At 47.2% G+C, this 26,686-nt stretch overlaps 1 protein-coding gene across 3 annotated transcripts in view; it reads left to right on the top strand.

Annotated features, from left to right (window-relative positions):
* The window catches only part of LOC146784329 (ubiquinol-cytochrome-c reductase complex assembly factor 3-like), a 58,624-nt gene that overhangs the window by 8,234 nt on the left and 23,704 nt on the right, over nucleotides 1-26,686 (top strand). For 2 of the 3 annotated variants that reach the window (XM_085636084.1, XM_085636085.1), the window contains one exon: nucleotides 11,087-11,222. In XM_085636084.1, the coding sequence (XP_085492210.1) occupies nucleotides 11,103-11,222 (120 nt within the window). In that variant the 5' untranslated portion in view covers nucleotides 11,087-11,102. Of the gene's footprint in view, nucleotides 1-4,581; nucleotides 4,645-4,818; nucleotides 4,876-11,086; nucleotides 11,223-26,686 lie in introns of those variants that run through there. The other variant, XM_085636086.1, reaches the window with a different exon arrangement.

The raw sequence follows: 26,686 nt of genomic DNA, 5'->3' as shown, positions 1-26,686 counted from the left end.
GGCTCAGAAAGTACCTGTGAGCGGAGCAGCAACACACACACTAAAATTACTGGCAACACAAAGAGGGCAACACCTAAGGCACGGCGTGCTGACTGGCTCAAGAATCAGGAGCGGAGCAGCGACGCGCATGCAGGTGAACTCAGGAGCAAAAAATTAAAGGACTGGGGAGTCACGTGCTGGCCGGCTCGCAAGCAGGAGCGGAGCAGCAACGCGAACATAGGCAAAGTGAAAAATTATAGAGGGAGGCGAGACGCGCTGTCCGACTCAGAAGCAAGAGGAGTGAAACAGCCGCGTACAAGCCAACAGAGGGATGAGACGCGCTGTCCGGCTCAGGAGCGGGAGGAGCAGAACAGCCACGCACACACCAACAGGAAGGTACCTCTCGGGAAGGAGATCCCAGGAGGTCCGCGGGAATCTGCGGTCAAACAACCGGAGACAGTACTGGACGCTGATCGGAACGCTGAACACGGAAAGCGCGGCAACCAGGAACTAGCACGGAACGGGGGGCGTGGTCTCGTCACTGGAACAGTAAGCCAAGCAACGGCTTACGTAGGAGACGGCCTTTTACGAGCCTTAGGGGCCGTCTCAAAAGTACCTACATTGGTGGATTTCACTATCCCTTTGGCCATGTATTAATGTTCTCTCTGTTTGCAATGTTCTGATAGCTTGCACTAGACTCTATTCCTAACACCTGTCGGCCATTGTTAATCTTCAAACTGATGTCAATTTTCTGCAATTATAGCACTTCCGAGTTGTCTGGGAGTGGGTGGTAATACCACAGCGTACAATTTCCTCGGATTGGAGCACTGGAAGGACTTTAGTCAATCCTAGTACTCCGCACAGAATTCCAAAGTGCTGATTGGCTATGGAGTCCACACTTGCTTCTGTCTGAGCCTCCCTACACAAGTGGGCGGGTGCAGCTTGCCCGGTTGGAGCGGACTGAGCCTGGTTGGTGTGGATCACCTGAGGAGTTAGTCACAAACCGGGCAGTGACAGCTTGTGTTCGGCCGTGTTAGCACATGCCGCTCTGCATTGGTGCGAAGGGAGGGCAAGAGTGCAGTGGCGAGTAGAGCTGTAGGGTGATCGATGCTGCTGACAGAGTTCCCGATTTCTGGTGTTCCTGCCTTGCCACCATCGACCTAGTCACTTGGCACTCATACCGGCTCTGTCTTTTCCAGTCCCCGTACTCTCCTATCTCCTGTCTTTCTATCCAGAGTCTTACCTTTTTTACTTCTTAGGTCGTACTTTCATCATACCTCTAAAGCACCACAAGCTGTGCCACGTTGTCCCGCAATCAAATACAAAACATTGCCATCAACTGACTACGATCACCGCGTCATAGCCAAAATCTAAAATACAACACTGCAGCTGCAGCCCCGTCCCAAATCCAACTGCAAAAAAACGCCAAACTGCCAACATTATATCGCAATTATTAGAACGTCACACACCCAAATGCCAACAAGACTCCCCAGGTGTTAATCCACTTTTCCACCCCTACTTAAAACTCCCTCCTTTACCAAACACAAAACACCGCCTGTCAACAGGTTGTTCGTCAACTCTAAGCTCTGCTTTCTTTTCCTTTCCTTTACAACCAATACACCCTAAACATATTACAGCACAGAACATGAAATTGTCTATTGAGCGCACTTGTATGCATATGTCCATCATTGTGTTTATTGGTTGTATAGCTCAAAAATTCCTGGTGGCACACCGCCCAGGATAATATCCTGCATAGCTAAACACTTATAAGGTCCCAAAGGCGAGACCTATTGGCTATGCCAATACTTGTGTTACGTGTGACGCGTTATTCAGGCCGTTGCTCCCATGCACATTTCTCCCTCTAATGGAAGTTGACATGTTAGCATGTATGTACAGCGGATCCTTGGCTTGGCTGTCCCTGTTAAAATGTTTACCCGCCCACGTCTAGTGTAGCGTGCTATCCATGTACGCAAGCGTTTAGACCTCCGACACAGGAATAAAAGCTGTAAAAAAACGTTACAAGACAATTCTACGGCTCATATACCATGGGCCAAGGATCTGATTCGCTACCTCTCATTTATTCTTTAAAAAAGTGAAGTTACCTTTCTACTTGTTAGTGGTTTGGCAGCACCGTCTCGCTTACTGAGTTAACTCCCCCACCTCTCACTGCTTCCAGCGATGCTCTAGCTTATTTTTCGATCGTATGTTTCACCGTCTCCTCGTTCGCTCTGCTTACGTTTTTGCAATGTTTGTTTGAATGATTCCCCGCTAGAGCTGGTCCATTTGTTTGAGTATTAAGGCATCATCCTGAAAGAGTAGCTTGACTGGGCATCACATATTTTGAAACATAGGCTTAAATTGGAGAAGTATGCCGGAGGGTTGTTGAAAGTCCACTAGAGCTCCTTTTTCAAACCAGTGGTCCTATTATACACTCACCAAGCACTAGGTGCGGCCCTCTATGGCACCAAGCTCTGGGGGTCATAAGGACACCAAACCCCTTGAAACAGTTGAAAATAGGGTCCTCTGGCAACTGCGGAGCTTTCTGGTCAGCACTCTGCTAGTCCCGCTAAGGCTATGGCACAGGCCAATCCCAGAAAGAATCGCAGTCAGACCAATAATATACTGGATAAAACTATGGGCCACTACTGAACTAGTCCACTAGCGCCAGGGCCTAGAAAAGATACTCGGCGTCCGTGGTGCTGGCAATCTCCCCTGGATCGAATGTGTTAGAGACACATTGTTAAGCCCAGGGTTAGTTCAACTTTGGGAAGATCTGGGGGCGGGGGGCTATTAATTAGCAAATTAGAGCTGAATGGGTGGTTTAGGAACTTTAAAACTGGTATGCTCATGTCGAGCCTGGCCTTGGGTACTATGATGGACTCCTTCTTAAGGATAGAAGACTTACTAGACAGAGGAGTTCTTAGATTAAGTTGAAACAGATCTGTCTGGAAAGCTGTACGTCCAGCTCAGGCATGGGTCATTACCTATTCTATCCAATACTTCGAAATGGGCAAATGCTGATAGAATGGCCGAGATGGATTGGCCATCTTGTGGCCATGGCGAAGAAACAGTGGCTCATGCCCTGTTCTTCTGCCCCGAGTATATCCGGCCCTGAGACCTGCAGAATTGTACAGTCTATAATACACCAAACAAACTGTAAGTCTCACAATAAATATGATCCTCATGTGACTGGAAAAACGAAATGGACTAACTGGTAAAGTCTCCAAGTTATAGATAACAGTGCGTATTTGTAAGAGAATGATTCCCATCACCCACAAAAAGTGGCTTGCTTCATCATCTGGGAACCAGGAACTGTCGGTAAACCACTTACTACTGACAAAATGTAGATCGTGGTTACAAATGAGTCCCAGAGTAGATAACAGTATCGTTTATATAGGAGAAGCATGTGTTGTTTCAATGGGGTGATGCTTGCAGTGCTAGTGATAATGTGAAAAAGAAAAGTGCTATTAAGATTGGCTATCAAGGCCCAAAAATGTTTTAATTAGGCGCTGCCCTGATGCCAAGGTAAAAACAGTGCTTATACAGCTTGAACAGATAGCTGCAAAGAAAACAGGTCTCAGCCCATGGACATTCGAATCCGGGCTTTCGTCAGGACCATGGGATAAGCTACTGCAATAAAGAGTGTTAATGTGTTAAACAAACAAAAGATTTTTGTGTTAAACAAACAAAAGATTTTTTGTAACGGTACAACCTGACCACTTCTGTAAGTCCCGAAGGAGATGGGCAGATAGTGATTCCGGAAAGAAACCTAGAAACAATCAAACAAAAACACTCACAGAAAGTCCAATTCATGATTACTGAGACGTCACTGAAGGATCATATAAGCATATGGAAATTGTTTACCATTTATGCAAAATACTCGTGATGTATCTTAACACCAAAAATTGTGTCCTCTAATTATTATAAAGGTATAAGCACTTACCCGATATATACAGTAGGCAAAACAGACCCAAAAGGTAAAAGATAAACGCTGCTAGCGTAGCTAGCGTGAAACAACAGGGCGCATGGCGCATGGAAAGGACGTCATCACGTTTCACGCTAGCTACGCTAGCAGCGTTTTGTATGAGACGATGTGGCCATCTATTTATAGACCCCCTTTCCTCCGTGCCGGTACCTCCCCTTCAAGCTCAGGATAAGTGAGGGGTACCGACGGATAGGTGAGTGAGGCTGGCAGTCTTTATCTTTTACCTTTTGGGTCTGTTTTGCCTACTGTATCACTCGATACTTTTGTATTCCGATTTTGATTAACATCAAACATTAGATATGTACGTGGGTTGATGCCTGATTAGTTCTGGCTTGTCTAATATGGTGAGGTGGACTTATTTCTAGATAGACTTTCTGACACTAATTATATCCGCTCTTTTGAGCTTAGGTCTGAGTCTAAAAGCTTTGATGTCGCTGAGTCACGCAAAGTGCCTGAGCGAGGCAAAAGCGCAAATTTATCTTCACAACTTCAATATCTTTTCAGGGGCTCCTGTTATGGTTCTGCTTTGGTTTTAAAATGTGCATTATGAGAAATAATGTTAACAAATCCGCATTGCTGGTACTTGTGTTCTGACTGTTGACACAATTGTATTTTAGAGCGGTGCCTCACAACCTGAGCAGATGCCAGGTGAGGCGAGGTGCACACCCGCAACATATCGGGTAAGTGCGTATACCTTTATAATAATTAGAGGACACAATTTTTGGTGTTAAGATACATCACGAGTATTTTGCATAAATGGTAAACAATTTCCATATGCTTATATGATTCTTCAGTGACGTCTCAGTAATCATGAATTGGACTTTCTGTGAGTGTTTTTGTTTGATTGTTTCTAGGTTTCTTTCTGGAATCACTATCTGCCCATCTCCTTCGGGACTTACAGAAGTGGTCAGGTTGTACCGTTACAAAAAATCTTTTGTTTGTTTAACACAAAAATCTTTTGTTTGTTTAACACATTAACACTCTTTATTGCAGTAGCTTATCCCATGGTCCTGACGAAAGCCCGGATTCGAATGTCCATGGGCTGAAACATGTAGACCTGTTTTCTTTGCAGCTATCTGTTCAAGCTGTATAAGCACTGTTTTTACCTTGGCATCAGGGCAGCGCCTAATTAAAACATTTTTGGGCCTTGATAGCCAATCTTAATAGCACTTTTCTTTTTCACATTATCACTAGCACTGCAAGCATCACCCCATTGAAACAACACATGCTTCTCCTATATAAACGATACTGTTATCTACTCTGGGACTCATTTGTAACCACGATCTACATTTCTCAGTAGTAAGTGGTTTACCGACAGTTCCTGGTTCCCAGATGATGAAGCAAGCCACTTTTTGTGGGTGATGGGAATCATTCTCTTACAAATACGCACTGTTATCTATAACTTGGAGACTTTACCAGTTAGTCCATTTCGTTTTTCCAGTCACATGAGGATCATATTTATTGTGAGACTTACAGTTTCTTTGGTGTATTATAGACTGTACAATTCTGCAGGTCTCGGGGCCGGATATACTCTGGGCAGAAGAACAGGGCATGAGCCACTGTTTCTTCGCCATGGCCACAAGATGGCCAATCCATCTCGGCCATTCTATCAGCATTTGCCCATTTCGAAGTATTGGATAGAATAGGTAATGACCCATCCCTGAACTGGACGTACAGCTTTCCAGACAGATCTGTTTCAACTTAATCTAAGAACTCCTCTGTCTAGTAAGTCTTCTATCCTTAAGAAGGAGTCCATCATAGTACCCAAGGCCAGGCTCGACATGAGCATACCAGTTTTAAAGTTCCTAAACCACCCATTCAGCTCTAATTTGCTAATTAATAGCCCCCCGCCCCCAGATCTCCCCAAAGTTGAACTAACCCGAGGCTTAACAATGTGTCTCTAACACATTCGATCCAGGGGAGATTGCCAGCACCACGGACGCCGAGTTTCTTTTCTAGGCCCTGGCGCTAGTGGACTAGTTCAGTTGTGGCCCATAGTTTTATCCAGTATATTATTGGTCTGACTGCGATTCTTTCTGGGATTGGCCTGTGCCATAGCCTTAGCGGGACTAGCAGAGTGCTGACCAGAAAGCTCCGCACTTGCCAGAGGACCCTATTTTCAACTGTTTCAAGGGTTTGGTGTCCTTATGACCCCCAGAGCTTGGTGCCATAGAGGGCCGCACCTAGTGCTTGGTGAGCGTATAATAGGACCACTGGTTTTAAAAAGGAGCTCTAGTGGACTTTCAACAACCCTCCGGCATACTTCTCCAATTTAAGCCTATGTTTCAAAATATGTGATGCCCAGTCAAGCTTCTCTTTCAGGATGATGCCTTAATACTCAAACAAATGGACCAGCTCTAGCGGGGAATCATTCAAACAAACATTGCAAAAACGTAAGCAGAGCGAATGAGGAGACGGTGAAATATACGATCGAAAAATAAGCTAGAGCATCGCTGGAAGCAGTGAGAGGTGGGGGAGTTAACTCAGTAAGCGAGACGGGGCTGCCAAACCACTAACAACTAGAAAGGTAACTTCACTTTTTTAAAGAATAAATGAGAGGTAGCGAATCAGATCCTTGGCCCATGGTATATGAGCCGTAGAATTGTCTTGTAACATTTTTTTACAGCGTTTATTCCTGTGTCGGAGGTCTAAACGCTTGCGTACATGGATAGCACGCTACACTAGACGTGGGCGGGTAAACATTTTAACAGGGACAGCCAAGCCAAGGATCCGCTGTACATACATGCTAACATGTCAACTTCCATTAGAGGGAGAAATGTGCATGGGAGAAACGGCCTGAATAACGCGTCACACGTAACACAAGGGGGAATGTTGTAAACGTTAGTGATTTTAATAACTAATCATCTCCAACCTCATAATTGCTAAGAACACTGGTGCCGTGTATTGAGTAGATGGATTTAGTTTTTAGCCTTTTTGAAAACCATGGTATCGTTTAAATTTGTAGCATGACTTTTATACACATCATTGTGGGTCAGTGTTTTACTGAATTTGTCTATATTTAGGTCTCGCCTGAGCTAGCGCGCATGTGAGACTTTTTGTAAGGGGCTTCAAAAATCTGACTACACGCTCGTGCCTGTGTTTTGTTCTTGTTCACAGGCTATTGGGCTTTGTGTGCGTCTTTCTAAGAAAGACAGCACACAATTGGGCAAAGGCGGGTGCATGTCCCACCTTTGCTCCGCCCACGGCCTAATGCTTGCGGTTACGCGCACTGGTGCCATCTGTTTTGAATTATCGTGCCCAGACGCGTGCGTGATAATTCAAAACACATGGCTCGTCATGGCCTGCGAGCGCACACCACTCGCGTTCTTGTCATGTAAAGGGCATGCTCACGTGGCAGAAAGCCATGAAGACACAGCAAACCACATTTCATCTTAAAAGTGTCACTGTGGATAATTCTGCAATGTTTTTATTACATTTCATTAAAAAATCACGCAATTTTGCGCCTCCACACAGCATGTACATATTGTCCGTCTCTCCACTTCTAAGCTTTGCGCTCTCTACCACTCCTGCTTATTATTGTACCACTAGAATATATAAACAAATGGTATAGAGGGATAGATCATGTTTTTGTTTTTTGCACAAGAGTTTATTAATTACCTTGGCAACCAGCCTATTTCTTATGGCAAATTTGATAATTATTTTTTACAGGCACAAATATCCGTCGGTGAGCATCAAAACTAATGGTACACAAAACTAAACACATTCGTTACATAAATACAAAAATAAGTTACAAAACAATACATATATACATACTCATATATAGAGTACCTCAATCCATAATCTTTTCCCATAAAAAATATTTCATAAAAATGTACACTTCTCGGTCCTAGTGATACATTTGAAGGTCGTCCTATTGGCAAAACAAGGGTATTAGCACTCTATCTTAATTTGTAATGCCAAAAAACTCATGTTTTAGTTCCAACAATAGGTGGACTCCTTCTTCATCTATGTGTCAACGCGTTCGCGTTTCAGCCTCCACTTTCTTTTTGGCTTCCTCAGGACGGGGATATAATCTGTATATTCATCCAAGCTAAACCAGTCTCACGTCCAAAAAACCGGAGGGCTTCTACTATGGCCCCATTCATCGGTATCGGGATCCTCAATATCCTGGCGTCTTCTACAGTTGACCTGGCATTCTTCGTGTTACCTCCTCGTAATCTCAGGTCAATTACTTCTTCGTTCTCTTTCTCACCACCGTGCTCCGTAGACGTCCGTCATTATCCTCCTTTCGTTTCAATGAACTGGCCATTATTATACCACAGCGTCTCTGCAGGCGCCTCTTTCACTATCTCCCCGCATTTCCTTACGTTCTCTCTGACCCACTACTTCTCCATATCACACTCATTTTTCAAGCACCTCTGTTCCCTGCCACCTTATTAGCATTTTGGAAGCGGTGATGGAGCAGCGCGCGAGCTCCCGGGGTCATTAATTCGGTGGTGGGGCATGTGCTCGTCGCCATCGAGATGTATCTCTGAGCGGGAGATTAAGGCTGTGTTCTGTGCAGTGACGCGGCCTCCAAGGGGAAATAATCTGTCATCTCTCCCAGGCGTTGATGAGAAGAACCTGAGGGACGGAGGGCAGTTACGGGGGTCCGATGCTTCACCCGATAGTGTCTCTGGTGGCCGACCGCACTGGGAACAGCACCAACACCTACCGACCACGCACGCAACCTGGGGTTCATCCTCGACTCCACTCTCTCCATGACAAAGCAGGTCAACGCCGTCGCGTCCTCCTGCTTCAACACCCTTCGTATGCTCCGCAAGATCTACAGGTGGATCCCCATCAAAACAAGAAGAACGGTCACCTAGGCCCTCGTCAGCAGCGCAGGTTGGACTACAGAAACTCCCTCTACGCAGGAGCCTCGACCAAACTCCTGAAACAACTTCAACGCATTCAAAACGCCTCTGCACGCCTGATCCTCGACATCCCTCGCCGCAGCCACATCACACCCCACCTGAGAGACCTACACTGGCTCCCGGTCAACAAGAGGATCACCTTCAAGCTCCTCATCCACACACACAAGGCACTCCACAACACCGGACCAGCTTACCTCAACAGACGACTCTCCTTCTACACCCCCAACCGCCAGCTCCGCTCCGCCGACCTTGCCCTCGCCACCGTCCCCCGCATCCAAAAAGCAACCCCTGGCGGCAGATCTTTCTCCCACCTTGCTGCCAAGACCTGGAACACCCTCCTCATCCTCCTACTGCAGACCCAGGACCTGCTAACCTTCAAAAGACTTCTCAAGACCTGGCTATTCGAGCAGTAGCACCATTCCCCTCCCTCCAGCGCCTGGAGACCCTCACGGGTGAGTAGTGCGCTTTACAATTGTTCTGATTGATTGATTGGAGACAAGACATTTTGGAGCAGTTTGAGGTGATACGCCAGTGGCATCTGCCTGTCCCAGGCTGGCCTGTGTCCTCTCAAAACCCTGTAGTGCACTTTAATGGCGTACAAGAGACATTTGTTTGCTCATGACAGTGATACTATTTCGGTGGCAGGTGTTTTGCAAATAAATAATAATGCAGTGGCTATGTGGGCATAGCAAATCAAACTTCTGCTACTTGCATATTCTGTGCTGGCAGGTCATGGGTTTGAAACTAGAACAACCAACAAATAAACACGTGCCCTAACATGCATTGTCCACATGGTGCTGGTGAGTTAGTTTTCATCCTGATCCCTCGTCATGTGTAGTAAGCGCTATATAAATGACATTACAAACACAATATAGACATGGAGGTGCTCAAGCAGCAGCTGATTACCAATCAGCTCATTCTTACTGGTGGATGCTGCTCTGGGGTGGGGGGGAGGGGTGGGGGGGGCACCCTGAGAGTTTGAGGTGCGTTCTATACACATATCGGTAGTGGGTGCTCGTCTTGCAGAACGTCCTTGGTAAAACCTCTGTTATTGCTTACATAAAAAGTCTGCCGCGCGCATTTAAGTCCATGACTGCGCCCTTACTGTTTTACTGTTCGCCATGGGCTCCACGCCTATCTCTGACCATGATGGCTTCGTGCTACAGCACATTCTCTTTGCCAGTGCCACTGGAAATATGTGGCAGTGGAGGACCAAATATATGTCAGCTTTGACAAACTGTGTGGCTAGAAAACAAACACATGGTGCATGATGTAGCACTATTTTGTAATTTCAACGCACATTAATGTTGTCTGGTCAAAAGTTTCACGTAATAAGTAGCACTGAACACACAAGTACAGAAATTGACGGAGCATCTGCCAAAGCTCAGCACATGCCTGTCGCACTTTTTTGTGTGGTTACTTTTGATCCCTTTCGATTAGAAATTAAATGTGCTTTGCTGAGTGCTTCAAATGATAAGGCAGGTGCTGTGTGGCAAGTGTGGTTAATCCATTATTATATAGAAAACACTGCAGTAGCATATTCTTATAGTTGCAGTGGCATTTGGTTATACCCAGGACCACTTAAATTATCTGACAGGAGACGACCAAATTATGTGGCATAGTTAATATTATACAGCAAGAAAAGGTAAATTATGCAGCATATTTTGTAACATCATTACTACATTATGTTGTCATTTTCACCCATGTTAATACTGATATATCAAATATTTCACACTATTGGTAAGTCTTTAACATTTACAGCAATAAACTACTGAAAAGTGACCAGTCAACCTTTGGGAAGGTCCTTCCACTGTGCAGCAGCCCAAGTTGCTGCATTTTTTAGTACATTTTGATCTGTATGCGAGCACTGAAAAAAATGCATTTCCTCATTTTTTAGATCTCACTTATAACACTTTTTTATTATAACTTTTCAGCATGCAACAGAGCACCCACACTGCTCTAAAACATAGCTTAAAGACATTGGCACTGCCAATAGCTCTGGCTAAACTCTTATAAGGTCCCAAAAGCAAGACCTATTGGCTATGTCAATGCTTGTTATTGTATGTAATCAATGGTTGGAGGCCATTTTATGATTTGTATTATGTACATAGCCACATTATTTTGTACTTTTAATATTTTTTATATGAATGTCTCTTTTATGGCAACTGGCTGAAATAAAAAGCATTGACTGGCAGTGTTCAGTTAGTTAGAGACTGACTGTATCCTTCCGTTTCTCTTGTTTCAGAAGAAGTATTTTCCCCATGGCGATCTTAGTAAAACTCATGAAATCTGCGCTCTTCCTGTCGGCCTGTACCGGAGTCGGGGTAGTGCTATGGGTGGTTGTGGCGCCAAGCGAGGAGCGCAAGCAGGAACTTAGGAAGGTATTGTATTGTACTACAACATCCATCATGCAACTTCCAAGGGGTCATAATGACTTCGATGGCGGAACGGTACTTCTAGAGACAGGGATTACAGCATAGCGTGTTATATAAGTGCTATAGTGCAAGAAGTGTGGCTATCTATCTTTTTCTACCGTATATTTAGTTTGTATAATTTCTTTGGTTATAAAATTAGAGTATTTGTTTGAGACACCAGTTTAGTCAAGGGCTTAACCTCTAGGCATATTTTGTATATTTTTCTTTTTTTTTATTTGAGTATTTTTTAAGACTTATTTTTGGCGACTTGCTCTCTATTTTGGTGTTTTGAAGACCTGTAAGAAACCTATTTGCTGGATTTTGTGATCTACTGGGAAATATATAACAGGTGGATGTTACATACTGGAATGTTATGATGTCATTGTTGGAATGTTCAGTTGTAGGCACTCTGGAACCCTTCTACATGAAAGATTCCATCATTCCCAACGGTGGATCATTGAAAATAGAAGTAACCACAGGCTTTTAATTCAGCTTTAAAGCCTTCAACTATTGATGTTTCTCGCCCCTTGCAAGTTAGAAAATTCAAAAGGGCAACTTTTGATGTTTGAGTTTCAATGGTATGTGACTCTGAACTCCATTCAAATGAGTTGGAAATACATGGCAAAGCCCCGACCTTTTGGAGCAGATTGTCTATTAGCTTCACTAATGGATGGTCTTCTTGTCTATTAAATAAAGATGCTTAAGTGAACAGACTTATACTAGCAATGGTTGTGTTTTAAAGTGTACAAACTGAGCAATGCGTCTGCACATAGGCTGCATTGCACTACCCTAGAAGCCAGCAGCGTGTTCTATTGTACTCCGCTCTACAGTCACACAGGGCCCTCGCATTCACCATATTTTTTTGAAGGAGACACCTGGACCCTAATCATGGAATGGGTGGGTGGGGTATTTAATCCGGTAAATAATTTGTCCATGTAGGGTATTCCCGGGTGCCTTCACCACAAATATCTCTTTTTCAGAGTATTGTTTCTGGAACGGGGGCATGACACATGGGTGCTGTGTTTTAAGCAACAAATTCAGAATTTTGTGCCGATGTACCACACATTTTCTTTTGCCACAAATCTTACAAAATCTGACTGCAACATTGCATGGATGCAGGGGTTTAGTACATGACCCGCAATATTTTTCAATGGGATAGGAGCTTTCCTCTGCATTTGGAATAAGAATAGGCCAGCATTAAGCTTGAATTGCTGTATTTCTTGCCGTGGCTGATAAAAATATTAGGAAAACCATCAAGAGCTGTTATTTTCCTCTTAAAGTATAATTTTGCTGTCACTTTCAACAATTACCTATATCTTTGATAAGCTCAACTTGTCTTTGTGAATCCACTTTTTTATCTTTCTTACTCCCAATTTGCATTTTTACTTTCACTTGCTTGGTTTCTTTTCTACTTTACACTGTTGATCAGTGCAGGAACCATTTGAACCACAATCAGGAATGGCGGGTTGATGGCTAACATAATTTGCGGCTTAACTTGGTGATTTTTCAGGCAGGTCACACCATGAACATTTTCATCAAGTTCTTTCAAGTTAGCATTCAACTCATCTGCTTTGTGCAAAAAGTGTCCATACCCAGATCCATTTCTGCTTCTAAGGCCAGTAGCCTATTACCTCTATGAACCTAAACTTGACCCAGTCATAACTAAATGAGGTAGTATCCAGTCATTGAGAGGAAAAACAGGAAACACTTGATAACCACACCCACCCTCCTGCTAAGGGCGGTTAGTCTGCTGGTAGGCTGATGGGTGTGTTTTTCCTCTCGCAACACTTTTATTACTTCTTGCACAGCTAGCTCTGTATATACTATACCAAAATGAGGTATAGTGTGCCCAGAGTCCAGTGGATCCCCAAAGGTAGGCAGAGGTAAAAGTAGATGACACCTTAGTCTCTATTTGAGGTAGTGTGGGCGAGCAGTAAGGCTTTATCAGAGGGTAGTGTTAAGCATTTGTTGTACACACTCGGGCAGCAAATGATGTCATGCACTCAAAGACTAAACTCAGACCAATTTGTTTGTATCGAAAATATTATTTAGTTATTTTATTTCTAGAACCAAGCCAAGCCTGGTGCAGGTAAGTGAAATAAATACTTAGCAAAATCTTATGCAGTGTTTTACTGTTGAATGCAGGTTCAAATGCAGTTGATTGAATTACAGGGAAGTCAGCGCTTTGAAATAACTTTTCAGTTACTTTACAGATTACTTTGTAGTTTACTTTTAAGATTACTTTTAAGTAACTTTTTCTACTCGGTGTGATATGCCTAGATATCACTCTAGGACATTTCCTAGAGAAAAGGTAAGTAGATCAGTTTTTGTACAAGTTTGTGAGAGTTGGTATTCTGGGGTTAGAACCAGGGTTCCCCCAGGGTCAAAGATGCACTCTAAGAGCATCCTCAGCGGCACTAGGGCGGCTGGGTGCAGAGTGCTGAGGCCAGTGTTATCCAATGGGGGATAGGGAGTCTCCGGTTGGTGGCTGCTCACGGGCAGGCCACAAGGTTGTCAGAGCAAATCTCCTGGTGTTAGGCTCCTCAGGGCAAAGGGGGGGGGGGTCCGAGTTAGCACCCAAAGTATATCCGCAGCTGGGTGCAGGATGCTGTTTTGGCGTCGGGTGCTCTGTTGTTTTCAATGGGGATTCTCTGGTTGCAACAAAGACTGCAGCCTCGGGGACGAAGCTCTTCTGGAGGTGACCACCAGTTGGAGAGATAAGTTGGCATGCCTGAGGATGCTGGGCCACCGTCTGTTGGGCCACCCAAGGCTGTGGGACTTCGGGTGCAGGGGTTTTCTTACCAGCTTACTGTTGTGGGGTCCTCCAGAAAGAGACTGCATGCGTCGTTTGGAGGGTGGAGGCAGGTCAGAGATCACTAGATCTCGGGTCAGGAGCGCCGTGGAGACCTCCTCGTGGTGATGGGCCACTCGCACTCAGGCCGTAGGTGCAGACTCACTATTTTGGCTGGGGCTAGAGTCTGTTGGTGAGCAAATCCGGTGCTCACGGGAGACACAGTCTTTGGTTTTGAAGGCAGGGCAGGTCCTCCGGGTTCTCGAGGTTGCTGACTGCGGACACACCGGGATATCACTGGAGCAGGTTCGAGGTGGGGCAGGCCGGTAGGGCTGGGGCCAAGTCAGCGGGCGTCGTCCTCTTCTTAGTTCAGCACGGCTGCTTCAGTCCTTCTTTTCGTCTTGACGATTCTTGTCTGAGGAGGCAGGGTTCAGGGTTGCCCCTAAATACTAGATTTAGGGGCGTTGCAGGTAAGTAAAGGTTGGGCCCAATGGGTCCCTTCCTTGCCTTTTATGCCACCCTCCAGTAGGAGGAGGGCATATGCCTCGCTCTGGTTGATCTGCAAGATGGCGGGGACAGAGTTGTACTTCACCTCGCCTGGGGGTCAGAACTGGTGGGAGCCAGTTGCTGGAAGTAGCAAAGGCCTGGGGTATGTCACAAAGGCGGCAAGCCTTTTAAGCTTCCCCTTCGTGGACCCTGCCCATCCTGGGGGAGTAGCCTTGGCACCTCGTCCCAGGATGTGCATTGTTTCAGACCCCGAGAGCAGCAGGCTCTCGACCCAGGGGTCCAGAAATGTGTTGTCTGGTGGTGGCAGCTGGTGAGCTGCCACTCGGCCAGGACACTAGTGTTAGGTCGTTTTTCAGGGGGCATCTCTAAGATGCCCTCTGTGTGCAATTGTCATTAAATCCCACACTGGCATCAGTGTGGGTTTAATGTGCTGAGAAGTTTGATACCAAACTTCCCAGTTTTCAGTAAAGCCATTATGATGCTGTGAAGTTCGTAATGACAAACTCCCATTACCATATACTCTTAATTGCATTACTGCACTTACAATGTTTAAGAATTTGCTTAGACGTTGTAGGGGTGTAAGCGGGTTTCAATGAGTAGAGGTGATTTATTAAGCGTTCGGTACAATGACCGCTCTCTTGGGTCCCCAGCTCTGAATATCGATGGTATCTGTACAGGGTTCTTGCTTCCGGCAGGCTGTAGTCCGTCTTGCTTCTAGGCGTCTGGCTGTTGGTACGAGGACTCCCTCCGGCCCGTGTCAAACAAGAGAAAGAGGCGAGCGTTATGACACTAGTCGTTTTGTATCGCTTTGCTTGAGGGACGGGGAGTGAGGGAACACACAGGTGCTGAGGTGCTCTCGACGTGCGTTAGTGAGTGGAGTGAGTGCAAAGGTGGGGAATTTAGCTTTCTATGAGGCGGTGAGCGGCGGCGTTTAGTGGCGCGCTCCCTTCTCCCGCCTCCCGACCCAACCCGAGAAACGATCCCGTACCTGGGATAGCCACGCACCTCCTCCTGGGGCGTGGCTCGGCGGAGCGTGATTGCGGAGATCTCCCTTCTCCGGCCTCCAGTCCTCCTCTCGGTCTCTGCTGTTCCTCGGCTGTTCGTCTCGTTCGGTCCCGTCTTCTTCCTCCTGTTCACCGTCGTGCTCCGTCTTCGTTCTCCCTCCGGTGTCGTCACACATCCGGGTTCTCTCCTCCCGGCCTCTTATTGGTGGTTGTCCATCCACGTTGGAATAGAGGGCGGGGCTGTCAGGGAAGGCTTCCCAGTTAAAGGCACAGAGTCCTTTTTTTGACGTGTCTGAGGCCGCTGCAGTCCACGGATCGTCCTGAGGGACACAAAGCACAGGACCGGTCAGATCTTGAGGAGACCACCAGTCGCCCCCTTCGAGGTCGTAGTCCCTGCTGTCCCCGTGACAAGGGGTATAGGGCTCGTGCACCTGTACCCTCACCACTGGTATAGTGCACCCAGATAGAGGGGTGGCTGACCTATGCCAGGACAGTGTTGTTGTAGGAATGGCAAACAGAGATGTGTGCCATGTCACTCTTCACTTTGTTCCGCACCAAAACACGCAGCCTGCAATGGCAGTGTGTGTGTAAAGGTACGGGGCCTCGAAGGGTGGCACAATAAGTACTGCAGCCCTTAGAGACCTTTCCTGGCCACAGTGCCCGTGGTACCTGCGGTACCAGTTACAAGTTACTGACCTGTGGCCAAAGAGTGCCAATTGGGTTTTGTTTTCAATGCAGTTTTGGGAAAGAACATACGCCCAGGGTGCCTGTTTGGCAGCCGCCCTGGGCACTCTCAGTCAAAGTACATCAGCAGTTTGGCAAAAAGTGAGGGCACTAGTTATCACAAAAGGAAGAGACAAGGGACTGAGCTTTCTCTGACTCCCCTTCCAAGATTGAAAACTCACTCAAGAGAGAAGGACTAAATGTCTAAATATAAAAACCCAACGGTAGCTAGCAAAAATGTCATCCAGGGATGCGGAAACAGCTAGCAGTGGATCTTTGGAGTAAGTGTGACTACAAGACCACGTTCCCACGAGGGTTTAGAGAAGTTCTTTGAAACTCGTAAAAAGGTTATCTCTTTATAACTGTTCGAGAAGGTGAAATGGAGAAATTTCACCCTTTTAATCAATGGAAACACCCGGTTGGGGGTGAAGGACAAAAAGTAAAGGGATCTATACCCTGACGAAGGCCAGAGTGACCCGAGTGAGCACCTAGTATTGGCCGAAACATGTTGGTTCCTGCAGCGGGGATATAGTGGCATTCATCTCTCCAAAATATCCCAATTTTGACCTTTTTAATCCTATCATGGGGAAACGAGATTAAAGTTAGATTGTTGGTATCCCCTGAGATAGTTTTATCTTCACTTGTTTGCACTCTTTTGATCCCTTCTTGAGGGAATATTTTTTCCTTTATATTTTTTCTTGTTTCTCCTCTCACCACTCTTCTTCATATAAAAATATCGCGCTCCGTCCAGGGTGTTGGTCTGCACCAGATGTTTGATGCGGCCCTATGATGAAGCATGACACTGCAAAGTGTGTGAGGGCAGTACTAAGATAAGTTATGTCTTTACCTTTTCTCTTTGCCTCCTATATTTCATTTTTGAGTTATCTCACTGTAGGGCCAGGTAGCGGCTTAACATTTTTGCTAGGTACCGTTGGGTTTTTAAATTTAGACATTTAGTCCTTCTCTCTTGAGTGAGTTTTCAAAAAGTGGGGGCAACCATGGAAAAAGAGGGCACTTTCTTACACCGCATGTTGGTTTTTTATTTACATTTCATGGTGTTTTAATAGAGCTGCAATCTCTTACCCACCTGAAACCACCTCCCTGGTCCGCTGCGGAACTTCTCTATTCAGGCAGGAGCACTTCTGGCTAAGTTAGCAGCCTAGTACCCAAGGAACGTACATAAATTGACATGCTGGGGAGCCCGTCTGCGCCGTGCGCTATGACCCCTGGTTCTGGCAATAGGGAAAAGACAAACGTATTTACCTATTTTAGAGAGTAGCTTTTTAGCACACGGGAACAGGGGACTGTTGCGGCCTGTGTTCTCCCCTTCAGTGTGGGAGGGTTCTTGACTGACCACATCACAGGCTGCCCTGCCTGTAACTTCCAGCCCTCCTACCCGACGCTGGGCACAAAGTTCTCAGAATGTCCCTCTTCCCTCCTGATCAGAAATGAACACCCTCTCCAGATTTCTTTTTAATGCAAGATCACTTATTAAAAATAAAATAGAATTCTCCGACTTCATTTCACATCGTGAACTAGACTGTTTTTTGTGTGTTTTTTTTAGAGGTTTGGGCCAAGAACTCTTTGTGCCCCGATCTGGTGGATTCCATTCCTCCAGGATATACCGATCTCCCGGCTTGATAGCACAGGGAAAATTGGCAGGGGGGTTTAGGCATCATATATAAGGCTCCTTATACCTGTCTAACAGAGCTACTATCTACTCCTTCATCTCCCTATTAAGCATTATTTTTCTCTCAAAGTGTTCCATACCGAATCCTTTGCCAGAATCTTGGTTTATCGGCCTCTGGAACCTAGGTCTTCGTTTACATTGGAATTTGCTAACCTTATAGAACGTTATCTTGGAATACATAACCTTACTTTCATTCAGAGATTTTCATTTTTATTTTGACAGCGATTCTTGTAAAGTCTTGAAGGAATTTACAGACACCATGCTATGCTGTGGTTTTTCACAATTAGTAAGGACTGCTACTCATGATGCAGGGTACATTCTCGATGGCATTTTTTTACAATGATCAGCATCTCACCTGGTCTGACCATCGTACTGTCCCTTTTTTAGGTCTCGCCTATGCAGCGAGCATGAGCTGCTTAGGAAAAAGACCGTTAGCAATTGATTCCGTTTTTCAGGCAAAAACGTGCAAGCATTGCATTGCTTTGATTGCAACGCGTGCACGTTTGGCGATTCCCTTGTGGGAGCGAGCTTGGAAACCATGTGTTTGAAGTTAACATATGGTTCCTGCTCACTCCCGCAAGGGAAACAGGTGCAGGCCCCCTCCTTTCTCCCCTCCGCCTGCTGCCTCCTCCTCTTTCACCACCCCCTTTAGTACCACTTTGTTCGCCATAAGTTGGCAGGGTATGCTCAGAAGTGAGTCCCTTGCTCACTTTGCCACTGGATTCAAGCAAGCCTGGCTGAAGACGGCTGAAATGCCAGAAACCGGTCCTAGGAAGCTTGTTTCCGGTCCAGGGAAGGCATGGCTTGGCAGTTCGGGCTGGACTGTTCCCATGAGGCACAGGGTCAGACTGATATGCATATGGCCATGTCTGAACTGGGGTGGCAGAGTGGGCTAAAGAACGGTGATGGATCAAACCCAGATCTGTTGACTGGGTGTGAGTGTTTGATTGGTTCTGATGCTCCGTCCATCACCACCCCCTTTTGTACCACTTTGTTCGCCATAAGTTGGCAGGGTATGCTCAGACGTGAGTCCCTTGCTCACTTTGCCACTGGATTCAAGCAAGCCTGGCTGAAGACGGCTGAAAGGGCGGAAACCGGTCCTAGGAAGCTGGTTTCCGGTCCAGGGAAGGCATGGCTTGGCAGTTCGGGCTGGACTGTTCCCATGAGGCACAGGGTCAGACTGATTTGCATATGGCCATGTCTGAACTGGGGTGGCAGAGTGGGCTAAAGAACGGTGATGGATCAAACCCAGATCTGTTGACTGGGTGTGAGTGTTTGATTGGTTTTGATGCTCCGTCCATCACCACCCCCTTTTGTACCACTTTGTTCGCCATAAGTTGGCAGGGTATGCTCAGACGTGAGTCCCTTGCTCACTTTGCCACTGGATTCAAGCAAGCCTGGCTGAAGACGGCTGAAATGCCAGAAACCGGTCCTAGGAAGCTTGTTTCCGGTCCAGGGAAGGCATGGCATGGCAGTTCGGGCTGGACTGTTCCCATGAGGCACAGGGTCAGACTGATTTGCATATGGCCATGTCTGAACTAAGGTGGCAGAGTGGGCTAAAGAACAGTGATGGATCAAACCCAGATCTGTTGACTGGGTGTGAGTGTTTGATTGGTTCTGATGCTCCGTCCATCACCACCCCCTTTTGTACCACTTTGTCCTCCTCTTTCAGCGCGTGGCGCGCACGCTTGTACTAAATATATTTGCGGTTCCAGACCCTTGTTTTAGTTGTTACAGCGTTTCATATTTTTTCTCTAGATTTAAACTTGATGTTCTTTTTGTGGTTAATTGTTTCATTTGGGTTCCTGCTCACCAAGGGCACGGCACTCTTAAGAACATCTTAAGTGCTGATTTCCGTTCCCCTGGAAGGGGGCGTGGCCACTGGAGTGATTTCCGAGTAACTCCAGGGAGCTAGTGAGGGTGCATGATGGAATGGCCATTACATTATCACAATAAGGAGTTATTAAGTCACATGGAGTGTGGTGTCACTGTAGGGAACTATGCAACAATGTAATGTCATAGGCATCACAGTCTAGTTGTAGGGAGCGACTGCGATGTCTCTATTACAGTAGATTAAAAGCAGTTCACCTTCAGAAAGAGGCTTCCCATGAATCTTCTTTTGTTTATAACATGATAAGATTGAGCATGCTTTACCCCTCCTAGCCACACTAGAGCGTGGACACCCTGGCCGCCAAACCGTCTGCTTCTAGGCACCCGGCAGCCTGATCTGCAGTTTTCTTTGCAGTTTTATATAGCGTGAACACGACCCGAAGTTAGATGAGCACCAGTTACAAATAAGGACACATTCATTTTGCAGCGCCAAGGCACATACTGCTGGACTGCGGAGAGGGGGCAAGAGTGGGGAAGCTTCTGTTACGTTCAATTGCTGTTAGTTGGAGGAACTGAGTCATGTGAGTCACTTCCTCAGATCACACAGCGGGCAGGGGGCTGAGTCAGCACCTGCCACTGAGTGAGGAGTGAGCATCAGCCGCTCCAGGACTACTGTCATTCGGGAGGGTCCCAAAGCCTCGAATCAAAGGGCTTTCCACCAAGGGCACATGAAGTGACCGATGTCTAACAGGCAACACTTGGCAGACCTCGCTTCTCCTGCTTGAAGCCATATCTGCTGTCATTACCAGGACATCAAATACCAAGGAGAAGCAATATTTTTTATAAGACCTTTTGGGATCGATGCGTGCGTCATTGCTCAAGTTTTCAGCGAGTATTGACTGCGGGTTCTACCAACCTTACAGGTTAGCAGAGAATACTATGCTACTTTGCGAGTCATCGGGAAAGCATTTTGTATCTGGTGTTTTATTAATCAAAAACGCATTTTTCTACTTGCCAAAATCCGTGTAAAAATTCATCTCTGCTATGCCGATTAGCATTGAAGCCCAGCTGAACCCTATAACTAAATGTCCTGCACTTTTCCACCGCTTAAGTCAATTGCAATGCATTTTCTCGCATAAAAGTAATGCTGAATTACTTATGTGATGTACCAGTTAACCGACGACAGTCTCTATATATCTCACAAATCCATTGTGAAGCACTTCTCTGTCAGCACTTTATAATCACTCAGGTCAACGGAAGCGTAATGTTCTATCATCCAAGTCAAACGGGATACACTTGTTCACCACAGAAAAAGAACATATTCTGCAACATAGGCAAGTGATGTTGAAAGTTAATGGATCAGCACTTTTTCAACTCACAAGCCTATAACAAGCATTGACATAGCCAATAGGTCTCTCGTTTGGGACCTTATAAGTATTTAGTTATGCAGTACAATATCCTTACTGCAACAACATTAACTGTTGCATGGTGTGACGGGGCACGGGACATACCCGAGTCAGTAAAGACTTCATGGAACAGCTGGTCATCCGACGCTTCTCTGCCCCCTTCTATTGTCTTACAGCCACCAGAGGAACACCCCCGAACGGACGAGTGGACTCCGTACATTCCACAAGACTGGAGGCAAGAAAAAGGACATGGTGCCTTTAATGCGGAGTTCCCATGGACCGAAACCCCTCCCCTGGATGACGTCACAAGCAGCGGAAGTTCAAAGGAGAGAGAAACCAGGAAGACAGCGAACGGCGTTTCCCGGGAGGCGGAGAGAGAACCGGAGTGGAGGAGGAGGACGGACCGAGACGAGTGGACGGAAGGAGCAACCCTTGACGAGAGAACTCCGGGAGCAGACCTCAACAAGCCAGGAGGCCAACGTCTCCGCGAAGCGCCCTGCCACGTTCCCAGGGGAGGAGCGTGGCTGGAGCAGGTACGGGGAAAAGTCGCGGGTTGGGTGGGAAAGAGGAGCCCCCATTCGCTGTGACACCGTGAGCCCTGCTAGCCCTCTGTAAATAACCATCACCCCCTTTAGCAGTACCCCTCCCTGAGCACTTAGGCACGTCTCCCAGCAAACACGAGTCGTCAAAACCAAAACACGGTGTCCCTCACTCCCGGCCCTTCCTCCTACGTTGCAAGGCGACACTCCTAATTGTTGATTTTCTTTTCTTTTTGGGTCAAACCGGACTGAGAATCCTGGCCGGACAAACTACTTAAGAGGACGCCCGCACAGCGTATACTGAACTTTGTTTGCCGTCCAGACAAGTCGGACTCCCCAATCTTTCTGTATAATTTCGGAAGCCAAGACTGTCCAGCCTACTGTGTGCAATAAAACCCTCCTGACAACTGATTAGCCTGGTCCTGCGTATCTGTCACCACAAGCCCGTTACACTGGTGTCAGAATGGGATATAACATCTCAGCCCATCTGTATGGAAAAGATGGACGCCCTCATTCAACACCTCGTTCAGGGACAGGAGAAACTGGAATGGGCTGTTCAAAGACAAATGACGTCGGCCCAGGCAGACCGGGATCTGTTTCAGAACACCATAACCACGCATATGGAGAGTCTACAGAAGGCCGGGGTGGTCCCGTCCCTCTCGGTGCCTATAGACCGGCGTCCTCTTTCCGTTCCTAATCCATCAGGGATAGCATTACAGAAATACCTCCCAGAGGAAGATCCCGATGTCTTTTTAATGAATTTTGAAAGAGCCGCCAGAGCCATAGGTTGGCCAGAAGAGAAATAGCCGTTCTTTTTGGCTCCCCTGTTGACGGGTGAGGCGCAGTTTGCCTATCAGGTGGCTAACCCCTCGGGAACTGTTCCTTATCACACCATTAAAGAGATTATCCTTGACCACCTTGGTCTTGATGGAGAGGCATACCGCCTCCGATTCCGGAAGGAACGTGGGACCCCTGGCGAAAACCCCAAAACGTTGTTCTTCCATCTCAAGATGGCTGCCGATAAGTGGTTGAAACCGGCGATCAGCACGAAAGAGGAGGTGATGACAAAGATTTACCTCGAGCAGTTCATGGAGGCCTTGCCGTACGCCACTCAGAGGTGGCTGAAACAACACCAGGGATTGTCTCTTGAACAAGCCATAGAGATGGCCGCGAATTATGCTCGAGCACAGCCAGAGACCACAGGCGGGGAAGGCGAGAAAATGGTAAAAGGACCGAACACCTACAAAGGGGACAAGAAACAGAAACGCGTGCCCGAACCACCTAGACTCCGACCAGGAAGGATTGAGGGGCCTCCCACCCGAGGACCCCAGTGCTTCGAATGTGGGGAATGGGGCCACATCGCCCGACTCTGCCCTAGGAAGCGAACAACCGAGGAGCCAATGGAAGTCGGCTACCTGCCAAGAACCATACTGTATTCAGCCGAGATGGGGAGCTCCTTCTATGTGAGTTTACGGATGAACGGTAGGACTGTAAGAGCACTGTTAGATTCTGGCTGCCGGCAATCGGTGGTACAAAAACGACTCGTCCTCCCTAACCAGTATATATACGGCGCAGTGGTACACATCCGCTGCGTACACGGGGATGTGAGACCTTACCCTCTCGCCCAGGTAACCATACACCCCATTGACAAAGAGCCCTGTACAGTAAAGGTGGGGGTGGTGGAATCCCTACCCGAGGAGGTGATACTGGGGTTAGATAATCCAGGATTCATGTCTTTGTTCAAAGGGTCTATGGCCACGTCCCCTTTGAGAAGCAGGGAGGCCGTGGCGGCTCTCCTGTCTCCTGAACCGTGGGTCCTAGACCGCAGTTTTCGCTTCGCCCAGACCAATGATACTACCCTGCTTAATGCCTGGGAGAGCGCCCATATGTCCCAATCCCAGGGGATCAAAAAGTACCCACGATTCATGATAAAAAACGATCTCTTGTACCGGGAGGGGGCCGAGGGAGAGACTCCCCAGTTGGTAGTCCCTGTGTCTTTCCGGGAGCAGGTCCTTTTCTTTGCTCATGCACACCTCACAGCCGGACACAGTGGCAAGGAGAAAACCACTGACAATATAACACATTACTTCTACTGGCCTGAGGTTTATAAAGACGTCTACAATTATTGTATGAGATGTGAGATATGCCAGAGAAAAAACGTACATCGCCCCCCTGCAGCTCCGTTACAACCTTTGCCCTCCATTGGAACACCATTTGAAAGAGTGGGAATGGATTTGATTGGACCACTGCCGAAATCATCTAAAGGCCACTTATACGCCCTGGTGGTTGTTGATTATGCCACTAGGTTCATTGAGGCTTTCCCGTTAAGAACCCCGACGACGGCTCACATTGCCGAGAAATTTGTGGAGCTTTTCTCCAGGGTAGGATTTCCTAAAGAGATCTTAACCGATCAAGGCACGCCCTTCACATCCAAACTAATGAAGGAAGTCTGCAAAACCCTGGACATACATCACTTACGGACCTCGGTTTATCACCCGCAAACAGACGGTCTCGTCGAGAGATATAACCAGAGCTTAAAGACCACACTGAAGAAGATGCTCACGGCTGAGGGTCCGGATTGGGATCGTCTGTTGCCCCTAGCCTTGTATGTGTTGAGTGCACAGAAACAGAGCAGTTTAGGCTGTTCAGCTTTTGAACTATTGTACGGACGACATCCAAGGTCCTTGTTAGAGATGACCAAAGACGTCTGGGAATCCGAAGGAGAACAGGAGCAAAGGACCCTACTGGAATACACCCACCAACTCCGGTTCAAATTGGGGAGACTACGGACCCTAGCCGACTCGAATCTGGAACAACAGAGGATGAAACAAAAACAGTATTATGATCGTGGAACGAAGCTCTGTCGATTGAAGGTAGGGGATTGGGCCCTACTGCTCCTACCCTCCAACGCCAGCAAAACCAAAAATGAGTGGATGGGTCCTTACGAAGTCCTGGATATGCTTGGAGATACGACTTATAGACTGCGGATATTCCCCTCCAAGACTCAATCATATCATATAAATCTGTTGAAGAAATGGATAGGTCCACCTCCCAAAAACACACATTTACTCATACCCACGGTTCCCAGAAAAACCTCCACGATAGAAGAGCTGATTGTCAACAAAGAGATCTCCACTCACCAGAAAACGGAGCTCATAGAGACACTATACCCGTTTGCAGACATATTCTCAGATCTTCCAGGGAGGACTACGCTGGTTGAACACACGATCGAGACCCATCCGGGGAAAAGAGTGAAACAACGACCGTACAGGATCCCTGCGGCCCGACGAGAGGCCATAAAGAAAGAAGTCCGTGACATGCTGAATTTAGGGGTCATCCAGCCATCAAAGAGTGATTGGGCTTGGCCTATTGTGATGGTCCCTAAACCGGATGGATCAAGACGTTTTTGTATGGACTTCCGCGCCCTGAATGCAATCTCAACGTTCGATGCCTATCCGATCCCACGGGTAGACGAACTGATAGAAAAACTCGGAGACGCTGTGTTCATCACCACGCTTGACCTCACAAAGGGGTACTGCCAGGTGCCCCTTAGAGACGTAGACCGGAAGAAGACAGCCTTTATAACCGAAGAAGGACTATTCGAGTTCACTGTCCTTCCCTTCGGGCTCCATGGGGCACCCGCCACCTTTCAACGCCTAATGAACACCATCCTGCAGCCCTATCCAACATTCTGTTCAGCATATCTTGACGACATCGTCATATACAGTAAAAGCTGGGAAGAGCACTTGCAACACCTGCAGATGATCCTTACCGCCTTACAGAAGGCAGGCCTGCACATAAACGCCAAGAAGTCTCGAGCCGCGTTTCACAGGGTAAACTATCTGGGTTTTGTATTAGGAGACGGTACCATTTCTCCCCAAACAGAGAAAATAAGGGCCATTGAGGGTACCCCCTTTCCCCAATCAAAGAGAGACCTGCGAGCGTTCCTGGGACTCATAGGGTACTATAGACGGTTTATACCCCGCTTTTCCGAAATAGCCGCCCCTCTTGCCGACCTTCTCCAAAAAAATGCAAGACCCCGAGACCTTCTATACCCTTCCCCCGAAGCTGTAAGAGCTTTCTCAGACCTGAAAACCGTCATAACTACTCAGCCGTTATTAGCATCCCCCGACTTCTCCAAAACCTTCGTCCTTGCCACCGACGCCTCCAATGTAGGTCTAGGAGCAGTCTTGTCACAGGAAGGGGAGGACGGTTTAGAACATCCACTGTTCTTCGTCAGCCGAAAGCTCTTTCCTAGGGAAATGAAATATCCGACGGTGGAACGCGAGTGTCTGGCCATAAAATGGGCTGTCGACAAACTGCAATACTATTTGGAAGGGAAACCATTCATACTGTATACAGACCATGCCCCTTTGAGATGGATGTACCAGAACAGGAGCCTAAACCCCAGAATCCTGCGCTGGTTCCTGTCTTTACAACCATACGCTTTTACAGTGAAACATAGGAAGGGGAAAGACAATGGTAATGCCGACTACCTCTCCAGGGTCTTTCCTCTCCCCGAACGTGAGACGCAAGGGGGGGAAGAGTGTGACGGGGCACGGGACATACCCGAGTCAGTAAAGACTTCATGGAACAGCTGGTCATCCGACGCTTCTCTGCCCCCTTCTATTGTCTTACAGCCACCAGAGAAACACCCCCGAACGGACGAGTGGACTCCGTACATTCCACAAGACTGGAGGCAAGAAAAAGGACATGGTGCCTTTAATGCGGAGTTCCCATGGACCGAAACCCCTCCCCTGGATGACGTCACAAGCAGCGGAAGTTCAAAGGAGAGAGGAACCAGGAAGACAGCGAACGGCGTTTCCCGGGAGGCGGAGAGAGAACCGGAGTGGAGGAGGACGGACCGCGACGAGTGGACGGAAGGAGAGAGAGCAACCCTTGACGAGAGAACCCCGGGAGCGGACCTCAACAAGCCAGGAG

This window comes from Triturus cristatus, chromosome 11 (assembly GCF_964204655.1).
Source record: "Triturus cristatus chromosome 11, aTriCri1.1, whole genome shotgun sequence".
NCBI classification, from domain to species: Eukaryota; Metazoa; Chordata; class Amphibia; order Caudata; family Salamandridae; genus Triturus; species Triturus cristatus.
Note: the sequence above shows the minus strand (reverse complement) of the source record. Positions and strands in the feature narration are given on the sequence as shown.